This window comes from Cydia pomonella, chromosome 18, assembly GCF_033807575.1.
Source record: "Cydia pomonella isolate Wapato2018A chromosome 18, ilCydPomo1, whole genome shotgun sequence".
In the NCBI taxonomy this organism is placed as follows: domain Eukaryota; kingdom Metazoa; phylum Arthropoda; class Insecta; order Lepidoptera; family Tortricidae; genus Cydia; species Cydia pomonella.
This window is the reverse complement of record NC_084720.1, coordinates 9728861-9748830: the sequence shown is the minus strand read 5'-3', so window position 1 is coordinate 9748830 and position 19970 is coordinate 9728861. Positions and strand designations below refer to the sequence as shown.

Below are 19970 nucleotides of genomic sequence, written 5' to 3'. Positions count from 1 at the left end.
GACTTGGACTTTTAACGAAAGTTTAAAGTAGTTAAAAGTTCAAGGCGGCATACAGGGGCCCATTTCTCGAACGGTATTAGACTAATATAATAATATATATTAATAATATATATAATATATATATTAATATTAGTCCACGAACTGTCAAGTCATATGGGTTACCATGGCAACACTCTCATAATATTAGAGAAATTAGGCCCCAGATCTATGCTGAAATTGCTGAACTACGTGGCAAATATTCATTCGTTGCTACGTTTTTTGCGTAGGTTTTTCGTCACACAAACGTTCGAAGTTATTAGGTGACAAACGTTTGTGAAAACAGCTTTGAACATTGCCTAGTTTTCAATTATTTATTTATTTATTTATTTAAAACTTTATTGCACAAAAGACAAACTTAATGTACAAAAGGCGAACTTAATGCCATGAGGCATTCTCTACCAGTCAACCTTAGGGCAAAGCAGAAAAGATTGTAGGCGGCGCGTTTAAAACTAAAAGAAATTGTTATTGAAAGAATTAGAGTCCTAATACACATAAATTAATTATAAACTACTTAAATACATAAAGACACATACATACATTACATAAATAAATAAATATATATATACATATATATATATATACATAATATACATAACCGATTCGTGAGATTGATACTTAATTGATCTTTAAACTGCCAGCAAATAAATCACGCAAAGATTTTTTGAAAGCAAACTTGTTGGGAGCTTTTCTAATGTTAGGGAGAAGACCGTTCCAGAGACGTGCTGCCTGAATGGCGTAAGAGTTAGACATGAAGCTTGTTCTATGAGTGGGGATAGAAAGAGAGAGATTGCCAGTAGAGCGAAATTGACGGTCACGAGAAGCACCATAAAAGTGAAAGAAGTACTTAAGGTATTCAGGGGAGTGTGGATCATTGAGAATGGAATAGAGAGTGCAGAGCATACGAATATTACGCCGTTGACGAATAGGGAGCCAGCCCAACTGGGAACGAAACGAGGACACATGATCATATTTCCGGAGACAGAAGATAAAGCGGATACAATTATTAAGAAGACGGTCCAACTTGTCAAGTAGCTCTTCATTTAAGTCAGGATAGCATACATCACCATAGTCGATAATGGGTAGGATTAAGGTGTTAACTAATAAAGTTTTAGTTTTGACTGGCAAAAAGTGTCTGAGTTTGTTAAGAGCGTGAAGGGTGCCCGTGACCTTCCGACTGATTTCGGCAACCTGCGGTCTCCAGCTCAAAGTACAATCCAAGTGCACACCTAAATCCTTTACAGACGGGCTAAAAGGTATAGGAGTGCCATTGAAACACACCACACAAATTATACTGAAAATAAAGTTACAAATATTATTTTTCGCCCTTAATGAAAGCATAATTTAACGGTCATATTGAAATGTATAGGTACTTAGTACTTACTCAAGGAATTAAACAGTTAAAATATATGTCCGAATAAGGACGCCGCCTACATCTGTTGTTATAAACTAGACAAAACTTACAAAGGAAACTTTTGAAAAATTCCATCCATTATTTTTTGTTCGCACTGCAGTCTCTGTGAGCAAGTTTTAAATTTCAGACTAATTGGATTATTATACTGAAACGATGCTCGAAACGTGTGTCTATCCGCTCGCAAGTCGAACGGCCACGGGCTACGGTACCTATGGAATACAGTGCCTAATGAAAAAAAACGAAGGTTAGGTTTTTGTGTTAATCGAGAAATTTTAGAAAAAACATTCTACAAACCGTAAATGGCTTTACAAAACTCGTACGGTATGTTAGGCTAAGTGGGGAATATGTTTTGACAAGTTGGTAAGCCTTCACGGTTTATTTTTTTGCTTCACTCTTGTAAAGATATTTCAAAAAGTAAATGCTTGTTTTTAATAAGTATAAAGTGTACTTTGAACACATAATACACATATATTTTATTGCATCATAGTAGCTGCCGTTTCTACTTTATGAGAACTCAAAGTCAAAGTTTTTTTTTATATACTACGTCGGTGGCAAACATGCATACGGCTCGCCTGATGGTAAGCAGTCTCCGTAGCCTATGTACGCCTGCAACTCCAGAGGAGTTACATGCGCGATGCCGACCCATGTAACTCATGAAAAAGCTGTCTTAAAATATTTAACTTTTACGAACAACCCGCCGCTTAATTTATGCGCCTTGATATGTTATAGAAACCAAGAAAATAGTGTTGATAGGTGTGTGGCTTTCAACCGAAATTAACGCAGATTATTGTAGACAGCTAAATTATCCACTTATCCCACATTCGCACTTGCCCCCAACATACCTTACTCGGATCTAATAGTCCCTATATTTCTTTAGCACTTCATTATCATTGTCTTATGCTGCCTACATAATTCATATTTTTGTGTTGTGAGTGCATGATGTGCCTACTTGCGTTAAACTACTATTGTTAGCTTTGCTTGTGTTTTTTACCCGACAATGCGACGCAAAGAATTGTAATGTGTTTATCAGACTATCTCGTCTCCCGAATCTCGGGTTCGAATTCTGGTAAGGGCATTTATTTATGTGCTACTCGTATCTATGTATCACGAATATTTGTGGATGTTTTCTATGTATCTAAGTATAGGTATATTTATCTATATACGTTTACATAGCGTCGCCTAATGTCCATAGTACAAGCTTTGCTTAGTTTTGGTCTAAGTCGAACTGTGTAGCATTATCCCTAAATATTTATGAATTATGATATATGTATGATCATTTGTGATATTTTAGAAACAAAACGCGTGACTAAATACCATGACAACAATTAAAGAATATGGCAACAATCAGACACCATATATCGTGTATTTTACACAGATTTGGAAATTATATTGATTAAATTGGGATTTTTACTGATTTAAAGCTCTCACTTAAATAATAATAAAGCTGTTGGGTTTTCTTTAAATTTGTTTGTTGTAAAGTTCTATAGTTAGTAGATAGACTACTTAGTTATCCAAACAAATGAAATATTGAAGATAATATTGGAAACGGTAAACGTTGTAAAATAACGAACGGCCGATTCGAACAGTGCTTATAAGATAATAAATAAACAAAAAACAAGATGTCACAACGATATGTGACGTTTTAGGTTGAAAAAAAATCTTTTTTTTGACACTGGCAGATCAGTATCTTATCCTTATCGCTGTGACACCTTATAAGCATTGTTCGAATCGCGCCTTAAGACAGACAACCTTAGTCACATTGGCATATTATGTAATTGTGAAAAAATCACATGAGTCGTGAATGTGAATGCTGCCTACGTGCGTATTGTCTTAACTCGTTAAAATTTTGAGTAATAATTTTGTACATATTCCATAATCTATTTTGAACTTATTTTGAGAAACTAAGGGTTCCAAATTCAAAAACAAAACTAATTCTTAAGGAGGTTAAATTCATTATTACGGATTATAATGATTTCGAAATCCTGGTGCTTGTATCTCTGAATCTCTGATGTTTATGTTTGTTTACAATCATGTTTAGCATACAAAGATCCTACGTAAACCATAATAATAATCATTTGGCCCGTCTATTGCTTAGTGGAGAATGTGACTAAACATCCGGTTGTTGTGTGTTATGATCTTAAATGGCGTGAACAAAGTCTCCTTGTGCTGGTAATGATATATATCCTTCATCGAGCTTTATCTCAAGAACCGTAACTGTTTTTGTCCCCAATACTATGTATACTATGTCATCATAGAGAAATATGTAACCTTAGATTGCTCCTTCCATACATGAATGAAAACTAATTTACTTACTAATAATAAGATTTGCAATAGAGTTAGAACAAGATAACTCTGCAACTATTTTGACAGCATAGACTGTGCAAGTGTTATTTATACGCAGTTGTGGATTAGCAGTCCGGGCCGCCCTAGGCCCCAGGCCCCATATTAAGTACTAGCCGCCCTTTTCTCAGCACCTTTCTATATATATTAGACTCCGCACCTAATATCTAGCCGCCCTAGGCCCGGTCTACTCGAGCCTTAAGCCTTAAGGCAAATCCGCCACTGTTTATACATCATAATTTTATAGAAGTTTGAGGTTTAAAATAATACTTGTCTGGGCTATCAAAATCGCTGCAGATTTATCTTGGGATAACTAGCTATGTACCATAATACTTATTGTTAATAAGTTAGGAAAGTCCACTCCAAGTTTACTTATTTATTTATGACTATGTACATATATTTATTCTCCAAACGTTTTGACTCGAGGGCCTTGACCAGGCACTCGCTGCCTTTTTGCGGACCGGAATGTATGGAATTGGACTCTTTTCGCGGGTCGGATGGTTAAAATCTGTTTGAGCTATAAAATGTGCAATTCCCTAATGTTTCTCTACTCCGTGGTTACCAGTGTTCCAGAGCTGCGGAACTGGTAACTTATTTTAGTAAGTCTCTTTTCAAGATAGTTAAAGGTTGGAGATAGGAAGTTGGTGTTCGTAATGATTTTATTAAATATCTCCATAATGCTCAGGCAGCGATTCACGTCTTACCTAATTAAGGTTTTAAATTTTTAATTTTCACTAAAGAGTCGACTTATTTTTGGATTTCAAAATCAGCCTTAAATCAGTAAAATCTTGCAGGTCTTAATTAGTAAAGGGGTTATGTTTAGCTATATTGGTAAGTGTCATATCTTGTGAGTGTCACATCCTGTTTACGGTTAAAGGTGACAGTCCATTTCCAACTGCAGCTGCACTACCGTTGCGACATTACTGGTGCGACATTACTGCAGCGGCCGACTGCTGCTGTTTGCGGCGTGCAGTCGCGGCAGCGTTCGTCAGTTGATTGTCAAAGTCAATGAATAATGTCACTGTCAGACGTATAAATAAAATTACTAATTTACTTATTTGTATTTTTTACGAGAAGAAGTAAGTGACGATAATGCTACATGGTACACGAAAACGAAAAACAGTTTGCCTTTCTACAAAAGTCACAGTCAGTCGAAGGCAGCTACGCAATATTATTAATAAACCAGATATTGTTGGTGATCGTTTGTTTGCCGATTAAATGAATAACAATTTAACTTCAAATTGAAGAAATACAACCAAATTACTCAAATTAAATGAATGCAGAGGAGAAATATTTCTTCACTTAAGGTAAGTTAACATTTTGAGATTATCTTCCCCATCCTCTTGACTAAATGCGTGACCACCGCACACAGCAACCCGACGAGAGCGGGACTCATGTTGCTCGTGATGGATACGGTATGCGCACTTGATCCACTTGCATCACGTGATCCAGCCAAATCCAGCCGGTGGTGTCTGCACGTTTTTGGTGGCCTAGTACCGCCTGGATGTAGAAGTCTGCGATAAACGTCCCCTCAAAAAGCTAGGTAGGGTCTTTTATCCCGGGTTTACTTTATTTTTGCAAAGGTATTCGTGGGCTTCGGAGATGGCGATGCGACAAAATAAATTCTCCAATGCAGTCGTTCAGTGTTAGCAAAATATTACAGATTTATCTTTCTGAGTTTTCATATTAAACCAATCTTTCATTAGAAAGAATAAACGAATAAATTGATTTGTAAGAGCTATAATTACGCAATTTACACTTAATATTGTCCAGTTTCCTATTTCAAACTAAAGCACAAATTTAAATCTTATAATCGCTCTTGTGTTGCAGGTGTCCATGGGCGACGGCACTCGTGGTCGTGGCAGATACAGTTTATGACTAGACCATATAAAACTTGATGGGCGAGACAAGAAATCCTTTATGAAGAAAGCTATTTACGTTAGCCAAGGGGCTGATAGAAAGAATATATAATAAATTAATTGGAATAATAAATATTTTCCTCGTGATGGTGTGATAAAATAAATTCGTGTTGCGCTCTGTAGCAAAGTTTGTTTAACCCTCATGCCTTGAAGTCCCCGCAACTGTCAATACAATTTTATCTTAAAACCGCTGTCGCTTCTCTTGTGGTTCAATTTTGTAATTTTTCTTACGTTTGAGTATCCATATGCTACCATGAGGTGTTAAACAACAACTTTGCCTTTTGTATTTCTAGGTAATACAACTGAATTATTATCTCAGAAATGGCTTTGAAATGACAAAGTGAGAAAGTGTCACGATATTATACACCGTGGGCTGGTAAAACCTGATAGATTTAAAGTTGTATTCTTAATCGCATTTTGAGGCTAAAATATCATACAAATTTTCTGTAATCGGTCTTCTTTCAGAGATAATGGCAATTCTTGCGAAAATTTGTTTCTGCTATAACTTTGTGAAAAACGCCTTTTTCGCTGCGGCGCTGCCTCTATATGACTTGGTTTAGTCATACCTTCTGACAAACATTACTCAACTAAAAAGAACACTCGCAATTTTGATCTATAGATGAATTAAGAAAACTTTACTTCTTCGTTGTAATGTTTTTTTTTTTCGCCAAGATGTACTTAGGAAGAAATAACGTGCTGTGTGCAGAAAATGGCTTTTAAATCGGCTAAAAGAAAAAACAGAACATTTTTTTTCCGAATTTTACTAAACATTTTTTGATCCTCTGGAATGCGTGGTTAAGATCTGTCGGATTTTACCAACCCACGGTGTATATAATATGATATTACGACACTTTCACATTTTATCACGCCAAATTCACTGTGCCACGGTACTGTCAGCGAGAATTCAGTAATTAATCCTGTTAAATATAAGCATCACTGAAACTGCTAAGCACGCCTCTAACTCCAGAAGTGATACATGCGCGTTGCCGACCCTTTAAAAACCTGTACACTTCTTTTTTCAAGAACCCATACTGTAGACCTTCAGAAAAACCTCGACGGGAGCTCATACTAAAGCCGGAGCGCCCGCGGGAGGAAATTCCTCTTAAGCCGCACAGTGCGCGACCATTGTTGCCACTAAAAAAATGTAATTTACTGTGATTTCGTAATATCCTAACACAAACACAGAGGATACAGAGTAAGCTATTTCATTCGAAACATTTTCTCAGTCAAAATTTGGAAAAAGAGAGAAAGAGGAAATTGCATACGACCACTCCGTTCAGTCTTAGAATCATCATAGAAATATTATGTTGTCACATTTTTATGCTATGTGTACATGATTGTACAACTATTAGTTATTCTGTGATTGTACGATAATGGTTAGCATACCTACATCGATCTTATTCTAACACATAAGTGCGTCCTGTAATTTAGTAGTAGTAGTAGTAAAACTTTTTATTGTACAAAAATTAACACAAAACAGGAAAAAAACACTCATCATTAATACAAAGGCGAACTAGTTTTCCAGTTTTTTCACTATTATTAGTTTGTAAATAATTTATATATACATACATACATAGCTACTATCTACTTATTGCCTACCATGAAAATCGTATAGGGACCGTGCGCGTTGGAGGGTCTGCCATCTTGTGGTGTGAATCGGAACCATAAACAGGCACATTTACACGTCAAGTGTTTTCTTGTGCATAGTAGGTTCTGCCATCTTGTGGGCTACATTGGAACACTAAACATCACATTTACGCTTCGCGCCAAAAATCTGACAGCTCCTGTGCTGCCTCCTACAGTTCATGCACGCTCCCTATATTTGCCTTTCTATCGTTCTTGCCCTTTCGAGCTTATAGCTGTTCTCGGAAAACTTCGAAAAAAGGAAAGAACTGTTTATTTAATGAATTTATCAGGAAACATTAAAAAAAAACAATAAGAGCAACGCCAAGATACAGAGGAACTACCGCGAAACACAGAAACTATCGGGGTTGTTTATCCGCGGGTGTAATAAACTCCTTATATTGTAGTGGTTATATCCTCTTTGCATAGAGCTACTAATATCTGTGACCAAAGACATTTCTGTAAAGATTTGACGTGCGGTTCGCAGTTGCGGTCGTATGTACACCAAACACTAAAAATCACCATGGTACGTGCAGTCGGTCCTGTCATCATTTTACTATGGAATTTGACAATAACACTGACGCATTCAGGCCGCTGCAGTAATGTCGGAGCAGTAGTGCAGCTGCGGTCGGAAATACGTTAAAATTACCATATTACGTGCAGTCGGTACCGTCATTGATTTTACTATGGAAATTGACAATAACACCGACGCGTTCAGGCCGCTGCAGTAATGTCGGAGCAGTAGTGCAGCTGCGGTCAGAAATGGACTGTCACCTTAAGGTGCAGTGTAGGGCAAGGCATTCTCCATACAAACCTTGTGCAAGTTTTATTCGTTAGTTTTGGCACTATAGCATTTAATTTAATGTTTTGCTTGTATATATTGGATATACGTAGAACTTGATGTAGAAATATTTCTTTATTAAAAAAAAAAAACAATAATATAATTAAAAAAAAAATCAAGCTAGCTAACAGAAACATAAGCATATTTGCCAAAAATAATAACTGTATCGCAAACACAAACGAAGAAAAACGCGCACAAAGTTTGTTTGGAAAGAGCTTGCCCTACCCTTCGCCTTAAGTGCGAGTTCATACATTTGCTACTTGCATTTAGTGGCAAAGGTATGAATTCACACTTAACACTAATCGGTGTAACTTTTAATCAGAAGTACCTATACTAAGTATAAATGTGTGCGTCATCTGTCGGCAAACTGTGCAACTAATTGGCGCGTTGTAATGGCACGTACGAGTATGCTGGTTTTTCGAGGATAATTCTCTATCATCTGAACCGATTGTTCTTTTGTTTGAAAAAAGTTGTCTTTAATGTAATCTTATAGAAATTTCAAGTGTAATAAACACACGTAAAGTTGGTTATCATATTCGGCATTTTCTTTAGTTAATAAAAATAGAATAATACTTTGAATGAATAATACTGAAAATGACTGGGTTAGCGTTATTCATAACTATTCCATATGTCAAATCGATAGCTTAAGTGGTTCTTGGGATACTTAGCGATGTGACAGACAGACAGATGGACGGACCGAGTCGCACCATAAGGGTTCCTTTTGTGCCTTTTTCGTACTGAACCCTAAAAATTACTAAAGGACGTCGTGACTGGATTATAGATCATATAAATATTTAGCTAAAAACGTACCACTAGCTTTACCACACCTTCCCTACAATTCATAATTAATTTATACTCGGTGCCTGCGAGGAAACGGAGAAATTTTAACAGTATACCACTAATCCGGATCGTATTTAGAAAAAAAAAATCATATAAACTTTTTTCATTCAGAGTTAATACTAATTAAAAAATCGTTTTTATCGTGTTTCCGTTCATAACGCCTTTTTGGTGGCGATGTCGCCACTATGGGACCTAGTCTAGAACTCTAGACGTCCAGATACCTATCAAACTGACAATCAGGAACACTTTGAATAGACTATATTTTACGAAAGAAATTAACCAATTCATATTAATCCATACATTTTCCAAGAACTTGTACTTATTTTGTATACAAACATACAAAAAGTACAATTTTTTTTTGCCGGAACAATTTGTTTTTACATTTGTATAAGATTTTTTCCTTATGACCTCAGGAATACGTGGTTAATTTTTTTCCGTTTATTCACGGCGCAATGAATTAATGATAGCCATGAATGGAGTGAGCACTTAATTTTGACTCTATGATAATATGGTATACATACTCGTACTTGTCTAGATGTCAAGGCCTAATTGCTTACAGCAAACTAAACTGAATCTATGGCCACAATAAAAGGTTTTTAATTGTACATTTCAATGCAGGGTGCAAAGTGAATAAAAGATACGGGACAAGTAAATAATGACATGTACCTACATTGAACGACGTTTTTTAATGCATTTGCGAAAAAATCACAATGAAACAAATATTGGTTATGTGACTATTACATTTACAGACCTTACAGTGACGAATTTGCCTTTGAACTTTAATGATATTGTTAAATTAGCACTGTACACTACGTCAAAAAAATTTTTAAGTTGAATTATTTTGATACAACTAAATTTTAAGTGATAATACTGAAAATAGCGGTTTTACTTTTTAATTTTTTCTTTTAACGACAGCCAACGTGGCAATGATAGTTTCAGTTAGCCAATAATTAAAAAAAATGTTTTAGTGAAATATCGTAACTTGAAACATTTTTGGGTATCCAAAGTATCCAAACTCTTTGGGGTGGATTGCGGTCAGAAATAAATTGAAAAAAGTTGGATAAGTAAAAAGCACTAGTTCGCAAAAACTAAATTTACGAACGCTAAACAGATACGTAAAATAGCACTTTTTGAGCAACTGTATTAAAATAGTTATTTACGATACAAGTATAGAAAATAGGAAATTCGCAACGAGTGGTGATACATTAAAACACGACCGAAGGGAGTGTTATAATCGACACGAGCATCGTTTTACAGTACTTACATATGGCTCTTTAAAGTTTCGACATATGCACGGAAAGTGCTCATTTCCCGCACGTGTGCAGGAAAGTAGCACCTTTTTAGGGTTCCTTAGTCAACTAGGAACCCTTATGTTTCGCCATGTCCGTCTGTCTGTCTGTCTGTCCGAGGCTTTGCTCCGTGGTCGTTAGTGCTAGAAAGCTGAAATTTGGCATGGATATATAAATCAATAAAGCCGAGAAAGTCGTACAAAAAAATTTAAAAGTTTAATTTTTTAGGGTACCTCCCCTACACGTAATGTGGGGGTGAATTTTTTTTTGTTTCAACCCTACTGTGTGAGATATCGTTGGAAAGGTCTCTCAAAACTAATAGGGGTCTTCAACAAACATTTTTTGGTAAAGTGAAAATATTCGGAGATTAACGCCCCCTAACTTTTGAACCATAGGTCCAAAAAATATGAAAATAATCTTGAAAGTAGAGCTTAAAAAAGACATTAAACGAAAACTATAGCGTTTTTGAGTTATCGCAAAAAGTTTCCCCTTCATAGTAAAAAGACGTACATCCACAGTTTATCCCTTGGTTGTTCAATCTACTATACTTTAAGCTCCAGTTTAGCTTATTGTGACGGAGGAGTAACTGCGGAACCCTACTCTGAGCATGGCCCGACATGCTCTTGGCCGGTTTATTACCTGTAAAATGACTTTGTGAATCAAATGAAAACGAATCTTTGACTAACGGCCCGTTTCGAACTTTAATATACGTCAAATATTTGCTAAATATACGATATGGAGTAGATATGTCAGTATCAAAATTACGTTTTTGTTTGAACATATCCATTCCATATCGTATCTTTAGGAAATTTTTGACATATCTTAAAGTTAGAAAGCGGACTTAGTTTCTAGGATGGCAGACGCTCGACCGTTGGTACTAAATCAAATGTTGCCCATTACTTTTTATACAAAATGAGGTTTGCCTTGGACGTCAATCTTGGTGGCGAGTTTATTTTACACTACTAATTTTTATCAAATGTATGTACTTACAGGTATCTCTGCCTGTGATTTCACCTGCGTTCTTTAATCGCTTTAAGTCCAAAATACCACACCATCGATGCATCGCACGGGATGGTTTTTTGTGTTGTAAAGTATTACCCAGTACTTCACATAATTATATGTGTGCCAATTTTAAAATCTGTGTTACTATTAATTACGTATTTTCGTAATGTGCAATTTATGACCGGACAAAACGCTCACAATAACTTAGGATATTTTTTATTGCATATTCTCTATATTCTCTGAGATTATTCTCTTACTCGTAAAATATATGATACCCACATTTTTTTCAGCTTTGATTATATACCGACATCAGGTATGTTAATGAAAGTTAACCGCTATGCTCTCTGATGTTAGTCATTTCTTTGTCTGAATATGTTTGTACTTATAGCATTTGCCGAACATTACAGTAGGTACCGTAAAGTTGACATGACTTTAGACGTGTCAAGTTAATTCAGAGTAAATAATAGTAGGTACTGATGACTGGCAACTTACTCAACCTACTCAGTTTCATTGCAATGTAGGTACCTAAGCTACACTTTCACCTATACTGTCTATAGCAAAGTAACTAACTAGCTGTATGCATGATTAGATATAAATATTTGGTAGTTTATCGAACATAAAGAGAATGCACGCTGCACGCTCTATGCAATGCTAAAGGGGCCATCGATAAAGGAGTCATGCACAATAATGTTTATTTTATCGATTTTCACACGGGCCGACAACAATGCATCTCACTGGTGCTCTAACATTGAACACGACTTAGTTTGGTACGGTTCCAAACTGACCCAATAACGCTATAAGGGACGAACTTTGTGGAATTAAAAATAATGAACAAGTTGCTAGGGCACCCCACCGTTCCACGAAAAGTATTTCGACAAAGTTATATCCCTCTTTTTCATGAACCCGGATTTAGAACTTTGTGTTGGCAATGTTTGCATGTGGATTTTTTTTTGCTGAATGGTAACTAATAATCGATTAGTTTTATGACGTGTATAATTAAATGATCCATCATAAGTCCTCTCTTTATCTAATAAATTCAATACCATTTGTTATAAGTAAACAATACTCTAGTTTACTATTGTATACCATTAAATTAGTTGAATGGTTTGTAACGAATTTCAAGAAACACCGATAACTGATCGGTTAACAAGACAATTCTAGACTGGGAGCCACCTACGGGCACCGACCTATTAGTTGGTTCGACTCTGTCGTTAAGGAGGAGGCGTCAATTAGTAAAATCACATCGATTCGCGTCTGTTTTTCTTCCGGAAGGGGATTTGTAATGCATGCTTAAACCCGCTTGTAAACTTAGTCTTAATTGCGACCTTACGATTCGCTGAACTGTCACGCCCCTAACGAATTTTTAATGCACTCAAAATCGTTTATAAACAAAGACTCCCCGCCAGTCCCAATTGCAGGTTTAGAGTTCATTAGGATATGCAGGCGTTTTTTTAACGCGATTATGACGTCGCAGGGTTGGATAGCCGAGGGTTGCGAGGAGGGCTGCGTCACGTGCGAGGTCCGCACTCCGCAACACCACGCATGCGAGACCGCGGGGCGCCGCCAGCGCCTGCGCGATCCGCCGGCAGTCAGTCCACCGCCGGCCGCCGCGCGCCCTGCCTGTGCCCCGCGCGCCGCGAGTGTTCCAAGTGATGTCGCTCTGTGACTAGTGCCATGCTCGTGCTCCGCTGTGCCCTGCTGGCGGCACTACTCGCCACCGCCGCCGCCGCCTGGCAGGAGAACGTGCGCCCGAAAGTCTTCGCCCAACTAGGTGAGTTCACCGCCACGGAAACGCAGCGGTGCAACAGACCTAATAGGTAGTGTTAAGTGAAGTTCACGACCGCGGCACAGCCAATGTTTATGTTGTTTTGTTTGGTGACAACGCGCGAACAAACGCTCCTTTCAAAAGTTTTCGTGTTTGTGTCAAAGTGTCATGAGTCCTCTGACGGAATGTAAACAGAACGCGTCTTGTCTGTTAGGGACATTCCTATATGAATTGGTAAACGGAATCTTCCAAGACAACTAGAACACGCTATTAATTTGTTGTTTACCCATCTGTTTGAATTAGGTATAATGTCCAAACATTACCCTAAGTTCTGAATCAAGCCTTGTCAACACATGTTCGAGGCCAGTTTTGGGAATTGGCCTGTTATTGTTCTCTGAATACCTATTGGGAATACCAAATGTTCACCAACACATATAATTTGGCTAGCTCTTGAGACATCCGTAGCCGTAGTTAAGCCATTTACTAAACAGAAATTACACAATCAGAAGGATCGTTATTTTGAGAATCCAGCGGCTTCGGGAAATCCCTAGGCACTGTCAAGGACTTTCAATGTCTGGCTCTAATCTTATGCTGTAAATCGAATACCTAAATAGGATATTTACGAATATTCGCCGATACAGAGTAATAATATAATAATAAGTAATAAGGTACTTACGTATGAAGCGGGAGCGGGTACTTACTTATTTGGAATTGATTGATATTCTTAAATTTAAAAGTGTTAGTTGCTAGGCCTATTTGAATAAAGAATATATTGACTTTGCCTTTTTATCGGAGAGAAAACTTAAAATATGTTGGAAACGACAAAAATAACAATACAAGTTCGGTAAAAAACGAAACCATAAAGTTATAATGCATTTGCGAAATTAAGAAATCCTATTTCAAATTCAGCAGACAACAACAATAGCGTTTATCATGGAAGGATAAACGACAACGTTGCCATTCCGGCGAGGCATTTGGAAATAGTCGGCCCATACAATACAAACAGTCAGGAACTGAAGTAACGAGTCGGAGTCACGCGACTCCTGCAGGAATGGTCCACTGTGTACTACTGTGCATTGTTTTATTGTGCAGCCTGCAATGCGGGGGACAGCCACGTGGCCCTCATTAGTGCAACACAAAGAGAAGCAGTTTGTTCTGCGTTTTGCAGCGAGGATTAGCGGATGCGATGCTTAACGTAGCGGACGGAACTTTGTCGATAGTCGCTTCAACGTGTTTGTTTTAATATGCTGGAAAGTTTCGAGTCATCCGAAGTAAACTGCAAACTCCAGCGGATATAAACAAGTGCTTTAAGCTTGCAACAACAGTCCACCACCGTTTAATGATAATGATCAACGTAAATTAGACACGCTGACGTCACACATGGAGACGCGAATGTGTCGGACGCATATCCTGCCTCATATCCGGCCATTGTTTCGGATCGTTCGTATGTGTTATAATGTTTAATGTGCTGACATTCTAATGTTAAGTAATTTGCGAAGGCATTTGTCTTAAGTCGAGACAATCAAGGGCTAAATGTACCCGTAATAGCCGTAGTAATGAAGCAATATTGACAAAATTAAGTTCGCGAGTTAATTAGTCCGCTATTCAGTTACTCTGTTTGATGTAGAGACACTCGTAGCGAGTCAACACCTCTCATGTAATGTGATCCAGCGATCGAAACCAGAAGGGTCAGGTAGACCGCTTGCGGTTTAATATACGACCATTTATAGCGATGCGGGGTCTCGGAAAAAGCACTGAGCATGCGGTCACCGCTATATGAATTACACAACGATATCCATTCTCGAAATATCAACTTTATTAAGCGCATAGCAAATTAAATTCGAGAAGTCATGGGAACGAATTGGAATCGAATTAGAAAAATACTTTGTCCAACTGATACACGCATTGGAAGTAATAAATACAAATGTTATGATGTTAATGAGATTTTTATTGAGAAAATTGTTATTCGTCGATAAGAGTTGGCCGTATCTGTCACCATTATTGTTCGTGAACTATTGAAGGGTAATTGAACTTGGTTGGAACAATTTGTCTCAATACATAACGGTGAAATGATGAATCGTGTTCCCAAGCGAGATGTGAAAGCGGCTGATAATGATAGGGTAAAATGCATTGTTGGCGATAGTTCAATGATAGTTCATATGCCTTAGGAGATAAGTTGGTGCAATCTAACTAACCTAATTGCGAATAGTGTTGCACCAGCGTCCGGCGGCAGTAGATAGTGTTGCTAGCTAAGTGTGCCACCAGGGTAAAGATTCCATTATAACTAGAGTGCCAGCGAGATAACAGACTATTTTACGAGTTTCAAAGTGTTCTTGTAATAACCAAGATAGGGGAAGCCAGAGTAATTTGTAGAAATGTTTCACTACAACAAAGTAACATTTTACGTGTATTTCAAATAACGGTTTGGCCATTTCTTGGATAGAATTAAACAAACATTCTTGCCCGATATCTGACAGGACATGGAATCGACATGGGTGACATATCGCTGTCGGCTCCGATATTAAATATCGCTTAGGACGGTCTAGAAGGCAGTACTTCAGTTATAAATTTAACTCCAATACCGAATTACCGATATCTAATACCTATATTTTTTAAATGCCTGAAGGATGAGAATCATTTTCATTTGTCACTTCAATACAAATGCGTCGGTTGTAAGAATAGGGTGCGTTTCACTCTATATAACAGGGATATAATTAATAAGACATACATATAGGTAATAACTAATAACTTTTGATATAACATTCACTGGCTATGGCTATTATGTATTTGTGACATATTTTGAGCGATATTTGAGCGCAGTATCGTGTAGTGTAGGTTAGAGTTTCATGTTTTTAATGAAATATGTAAATATATAATTATTTACGACTAGAAATTAGGTATTATTGTGTATGTGTATATATTACATTTGGTAGTCGTTATATTGTATTTTACAGTACATATGGTGCTTCTTTACCGCACTAGTGCGAAAATTAACATATTACGTTACTGTGTCGAACATTTAAAGGGCCATATGTACTGTAAAACGTTGTACGATACATGTGCGAATAGGTAATTCGCAACTCGTGTCGATTTAAAACACTCCCTTCGGTCATGTTTTAATTTATCGCCACTCGTTTCGAATTTCCTATTTTTCGCACTTGTATCGTAATTAATGTACTATTATATCCACCCTTAATTGTACGAAATAAAATTATTCTACTTGTTGGTATACATATTGTTAATTACGAGTATATTGCCTAACTGATATACTCATATACTTACCTCAAAATTATACTATATGTTGTTATACCGAGTGCAAGTAAATATTTTTTTGTTATTCACCCGTACTACTACGTAATAGTGTTACTCGCTCGTTACACACTCTTAAGCAGTGTTGGCCGAAACGTTAATGCAATTGAACATTAACCAGTATAAATTGAACCGTAAACTGTAACCGTCCGTTACGGTTTACGGTTCAATTTGTAATGGTTTATGGTCAATTGCAAATAACGTTCGGCCAACACTGCCCGTAAGGATAATGTAAATGCGTCAGAGACTTATACCCCGTTATGTACAATTTGTACAAATCCTGACCGTAATTTGCGAGTGTTCCTAGTTAACCAATACAAATGTGATCTCGAGCTATAAATGAATAAAATAAATATTACAGGAATTTATTATACAAATTGACTAAGTCCCACAGTAAGCTCAATAAGGCTTGAGTTGAGGGTACTTCGACAACGATATATATAATTATATAAATATTTATAAATACTTAAATAGATAGAAAACACCTATGACTCAGGAATAAATATCCATGCTCATCATACGAATAAATGCCCTTACCAGGATTTAAACCCGGGACCATCAGCTTCGTAGGCAGGGTCACTTGTCTTTTGACGACCGGTTTAGCCTAGTGGGTACTAGGCTAAACCGGTCGTCAAAAGACAAAAGTAAAATTTTGGTTAAAATATATGTCATAACTATGTCTAATCGGAGCTTGTACTTCAATTGGTTTATCTGAGGCAATCCATTGGTAAGTGATGGGAACACAGGCTCTGTTAAGATCATACGACCGGTTCGTTTACAAGTGGGTAGGCTGTGGAGGGCTGAACTGGTTACTAAGTGAGATTTCTCTGACTCAGCGCAGATGAATCATGGCTCTGTATCCCACTGGATGTTAAGATAGGTTAGTTTATGATCTGATGCTATATGCCGTGGGTTTCAGTCAACAAGTGCAAAACTTTGAAAAAAAAAAATCTACTTGCAATAAGCAAAATGAAAATTAGACTTTAATTTTAAGTAATAAGAGTGCTTAGTGCTAACGGGTCTCCAAGAGGCCACCTGCATCGAAACTAGGCTTGAAAACGGAGCAGTAATATTTATATCAAATATGAATAGGGGAGAGAGTTAATATGGTATAAATCGTACAATAGATACTTAGGCTTAAAAAGTCTCCCTAAAAACTAAGATTTATGACCTTTGACTTGAAACAGGTGCCGTCTCGAGATGAATTCCGTAGAGTACGACGCTCACGTTGCATTATGGTTTCCGACACCCCCTTTTATGCTTGAACTGCGTGGATTATAGAACGTTTAAGTGGGACCATAAAATAACCATTCACGGACTACCTGAAGAAGAAATAAATTACTTAACAGGGTAAAGCTTTTATATCCGGGAATGTTTTGTACGTGTCGCGTTTTGCCTCGTGGGTGCTTATTGGGTTATTCGTCAGAGCCGATACCCGAGGGACCAGTTATGTGGTGGGGTGCATAATTCTGTGTCGTCAGCCTTGTTTATGATTGCACTCTCTTGCACAATTTATTAACCTATGGCGGGAAGCTCTTCGATTATGAAATTTATTTATCGCTGCAGCGATGCCGCAGGCTTTACGATGACAGTTAAGAAATTGCACGAACTTTTGCCGGTCCGATAGCGAGTTAAGCCACAATGGCGACCTAACTTATCAATTCCACGACTCGTAAGTCAGTGTCGTCGCTTTTATCGTTGAAACCGCACAAAAGCGAATAAAAATCTAAAGCCGCAACCGCTAATTTACAAAAGGACAAAAGTTCAAACGTTCATCGACAACAATCGCTTTAAACTCTCGGGAATGCGGTCGATAAGCAGCATAAAATGTGCTTAATAGCAACGTGATATGGTGAGTAATGGATTGTGCAGCATTCTTGGAAAGTAGCGGTTTGATAATGGACTTTAATAGTTTCCGTTAAGGTGTTTTGTTGCTTGGATTGTGGTGTTCTGAATGGTTGAAGCAAGTAGCTGTGCACGCACGTGCGTGCGGCGGTGTCGCGGCTTGAGGGTGGCGGGGGAGGGGACGAAGAAAGGGGGGTCATGGCGCCGCCTGGCGGGAGAGGGACAAGTTTATGATGACGCGATATATTGTCTTCTCAGTGTGGGATTTATTGTTCCGTTTGTTTTATTTTTTGGACACGTAGATTAATTTCTTATAGTTGTAAGGGCTGTCTATGATATTGTTTGTTTGCGGTTGCTCGTAAACAGCACTTGGTTTGATGTTAACGGCCGCGGCACTTGTTCGTATCTAAATGCGAGCTGCGAATAGTCATTGCGGCAGTTAACCGCATGTGCATAACATTTGTTGCTTGAGGCGATTCCTTTGCGAGCTCGGACACAAATGTAAGTTAGTTATTATTAGAAATATAGTACCAGGAACGCTCTTTATGAGTAATAGACTATTCCGGGGGCTTCGTTCATGTAGGAAAAGTAGATGAAACTTAAGTTTGTTAACTTCTTGTAATTGAACAGAAACATAATACGGTTACAGTTTTCTGGTGCATTGTGTGACAAAAAATGGAAATGACCGTTTCCATTTGAAAGCAGTCATTGTGCTATGCATGCTATCCGGTCATTTGCAATTTCATTCACACTGCAGTGTGATACAGTGTGCCTCAACCCTGCAGTCTTATTACTGTATTCCCAAATTTTATTCAGCTTCCAAATATGTTTAGCAGTATATCCTTACATATTCGAAAAAGACAATTTATTCAAGATTCGTACAAAATTAAGGCGAATCACAATCAGAGGCTGATTTAATTCAACCCGTCCGACAAAACCAGTGCAAACATTGGTTTACTTATAAAAATATTTGTCGAGGGCGTCGTCAGCGCAAATACGGAAGCTTTTAAAAAAATAGTCCCAGTCAGTGTTAGACCTTTTGTAATGCAGTTTAAACCCGGATTATAAAGATAATAATGAACCAGGCTGGGGAGAATTCAATAACTTGCGCTGGCTCCATGAATACTTTGCTATTGTTAAAATAGAAACATGATATTAACATGGATACAATAAGGATTTGTAATGCTTTTATTGCGCAAAAAGCGTGATGTTTATTTAAAAAGTGATTTCTTAAAATTGTAACCTGGAAAAAAGAAAGTTCCATAAAAATCCATAGTTTGAGTCGGGTGTTTCTCCTACAATTGACTTTACTTCGAATAAGGATAGTGTTAATCTTTTGTCACAGATCGAGGTAATTTTTTTACATGCATGCATGTAATAAAAAAACTTTTAAAGAGTTTAAAACTAAACAAACCTTCATTGCCCCTATTAGCACGCGCGATGCCAAAGCTAAAGAGGCCCTTACTCCAACAATAAATCTCCATTCGTCCTCATTTACACTGAGTTTCATTTACCCCTTCATTTGAAAAGGCCCGATGAATGCATAGCAGTCAATGGGACGTAAGAAATGGGCCAGTGACGTGAGGCACTAGTCAAGTGAAACGTGTTTCCCGACCACTCCTGTGGGAGCTCGCGATTTCCAACTGTCTCTTAGTGGGGATTGCTCTCGAGTTTAATCTTAGTCCTTAGACGAATGTAAGTAAGATATTTCTATTCTATATTTAAATATAGAAATATTTAAATATAG

The 19970-nt window shown here is 37.5% G+C and overlaps 1 protein-coding gene across 2 annotated transcripts in view; it reads left to right on the top strand.

Moving 5' to 3' along the window:
• LOC133527592 (semaphorin-1A) overlaps positions 1-19970 on the top strand; it is a 533145-nt gene that overhangs the window by 43436 nt on the left and 469739 nt on the right. For both annotated transcript variants that reach the window (XM_061864661.1, XM_061864660.1), the window contains exon 2: positions 12779-13075. In XM_061864661.1, the coding sequence (XP_061720645.1) occupies positions 12979-13075 (97 nt within the window). In that variant the 5' untranslated portion in view covers positions 12779-12978. The remainder of the gene's footprint in view (positions 1-12778; positions 13076-19970) is intronic.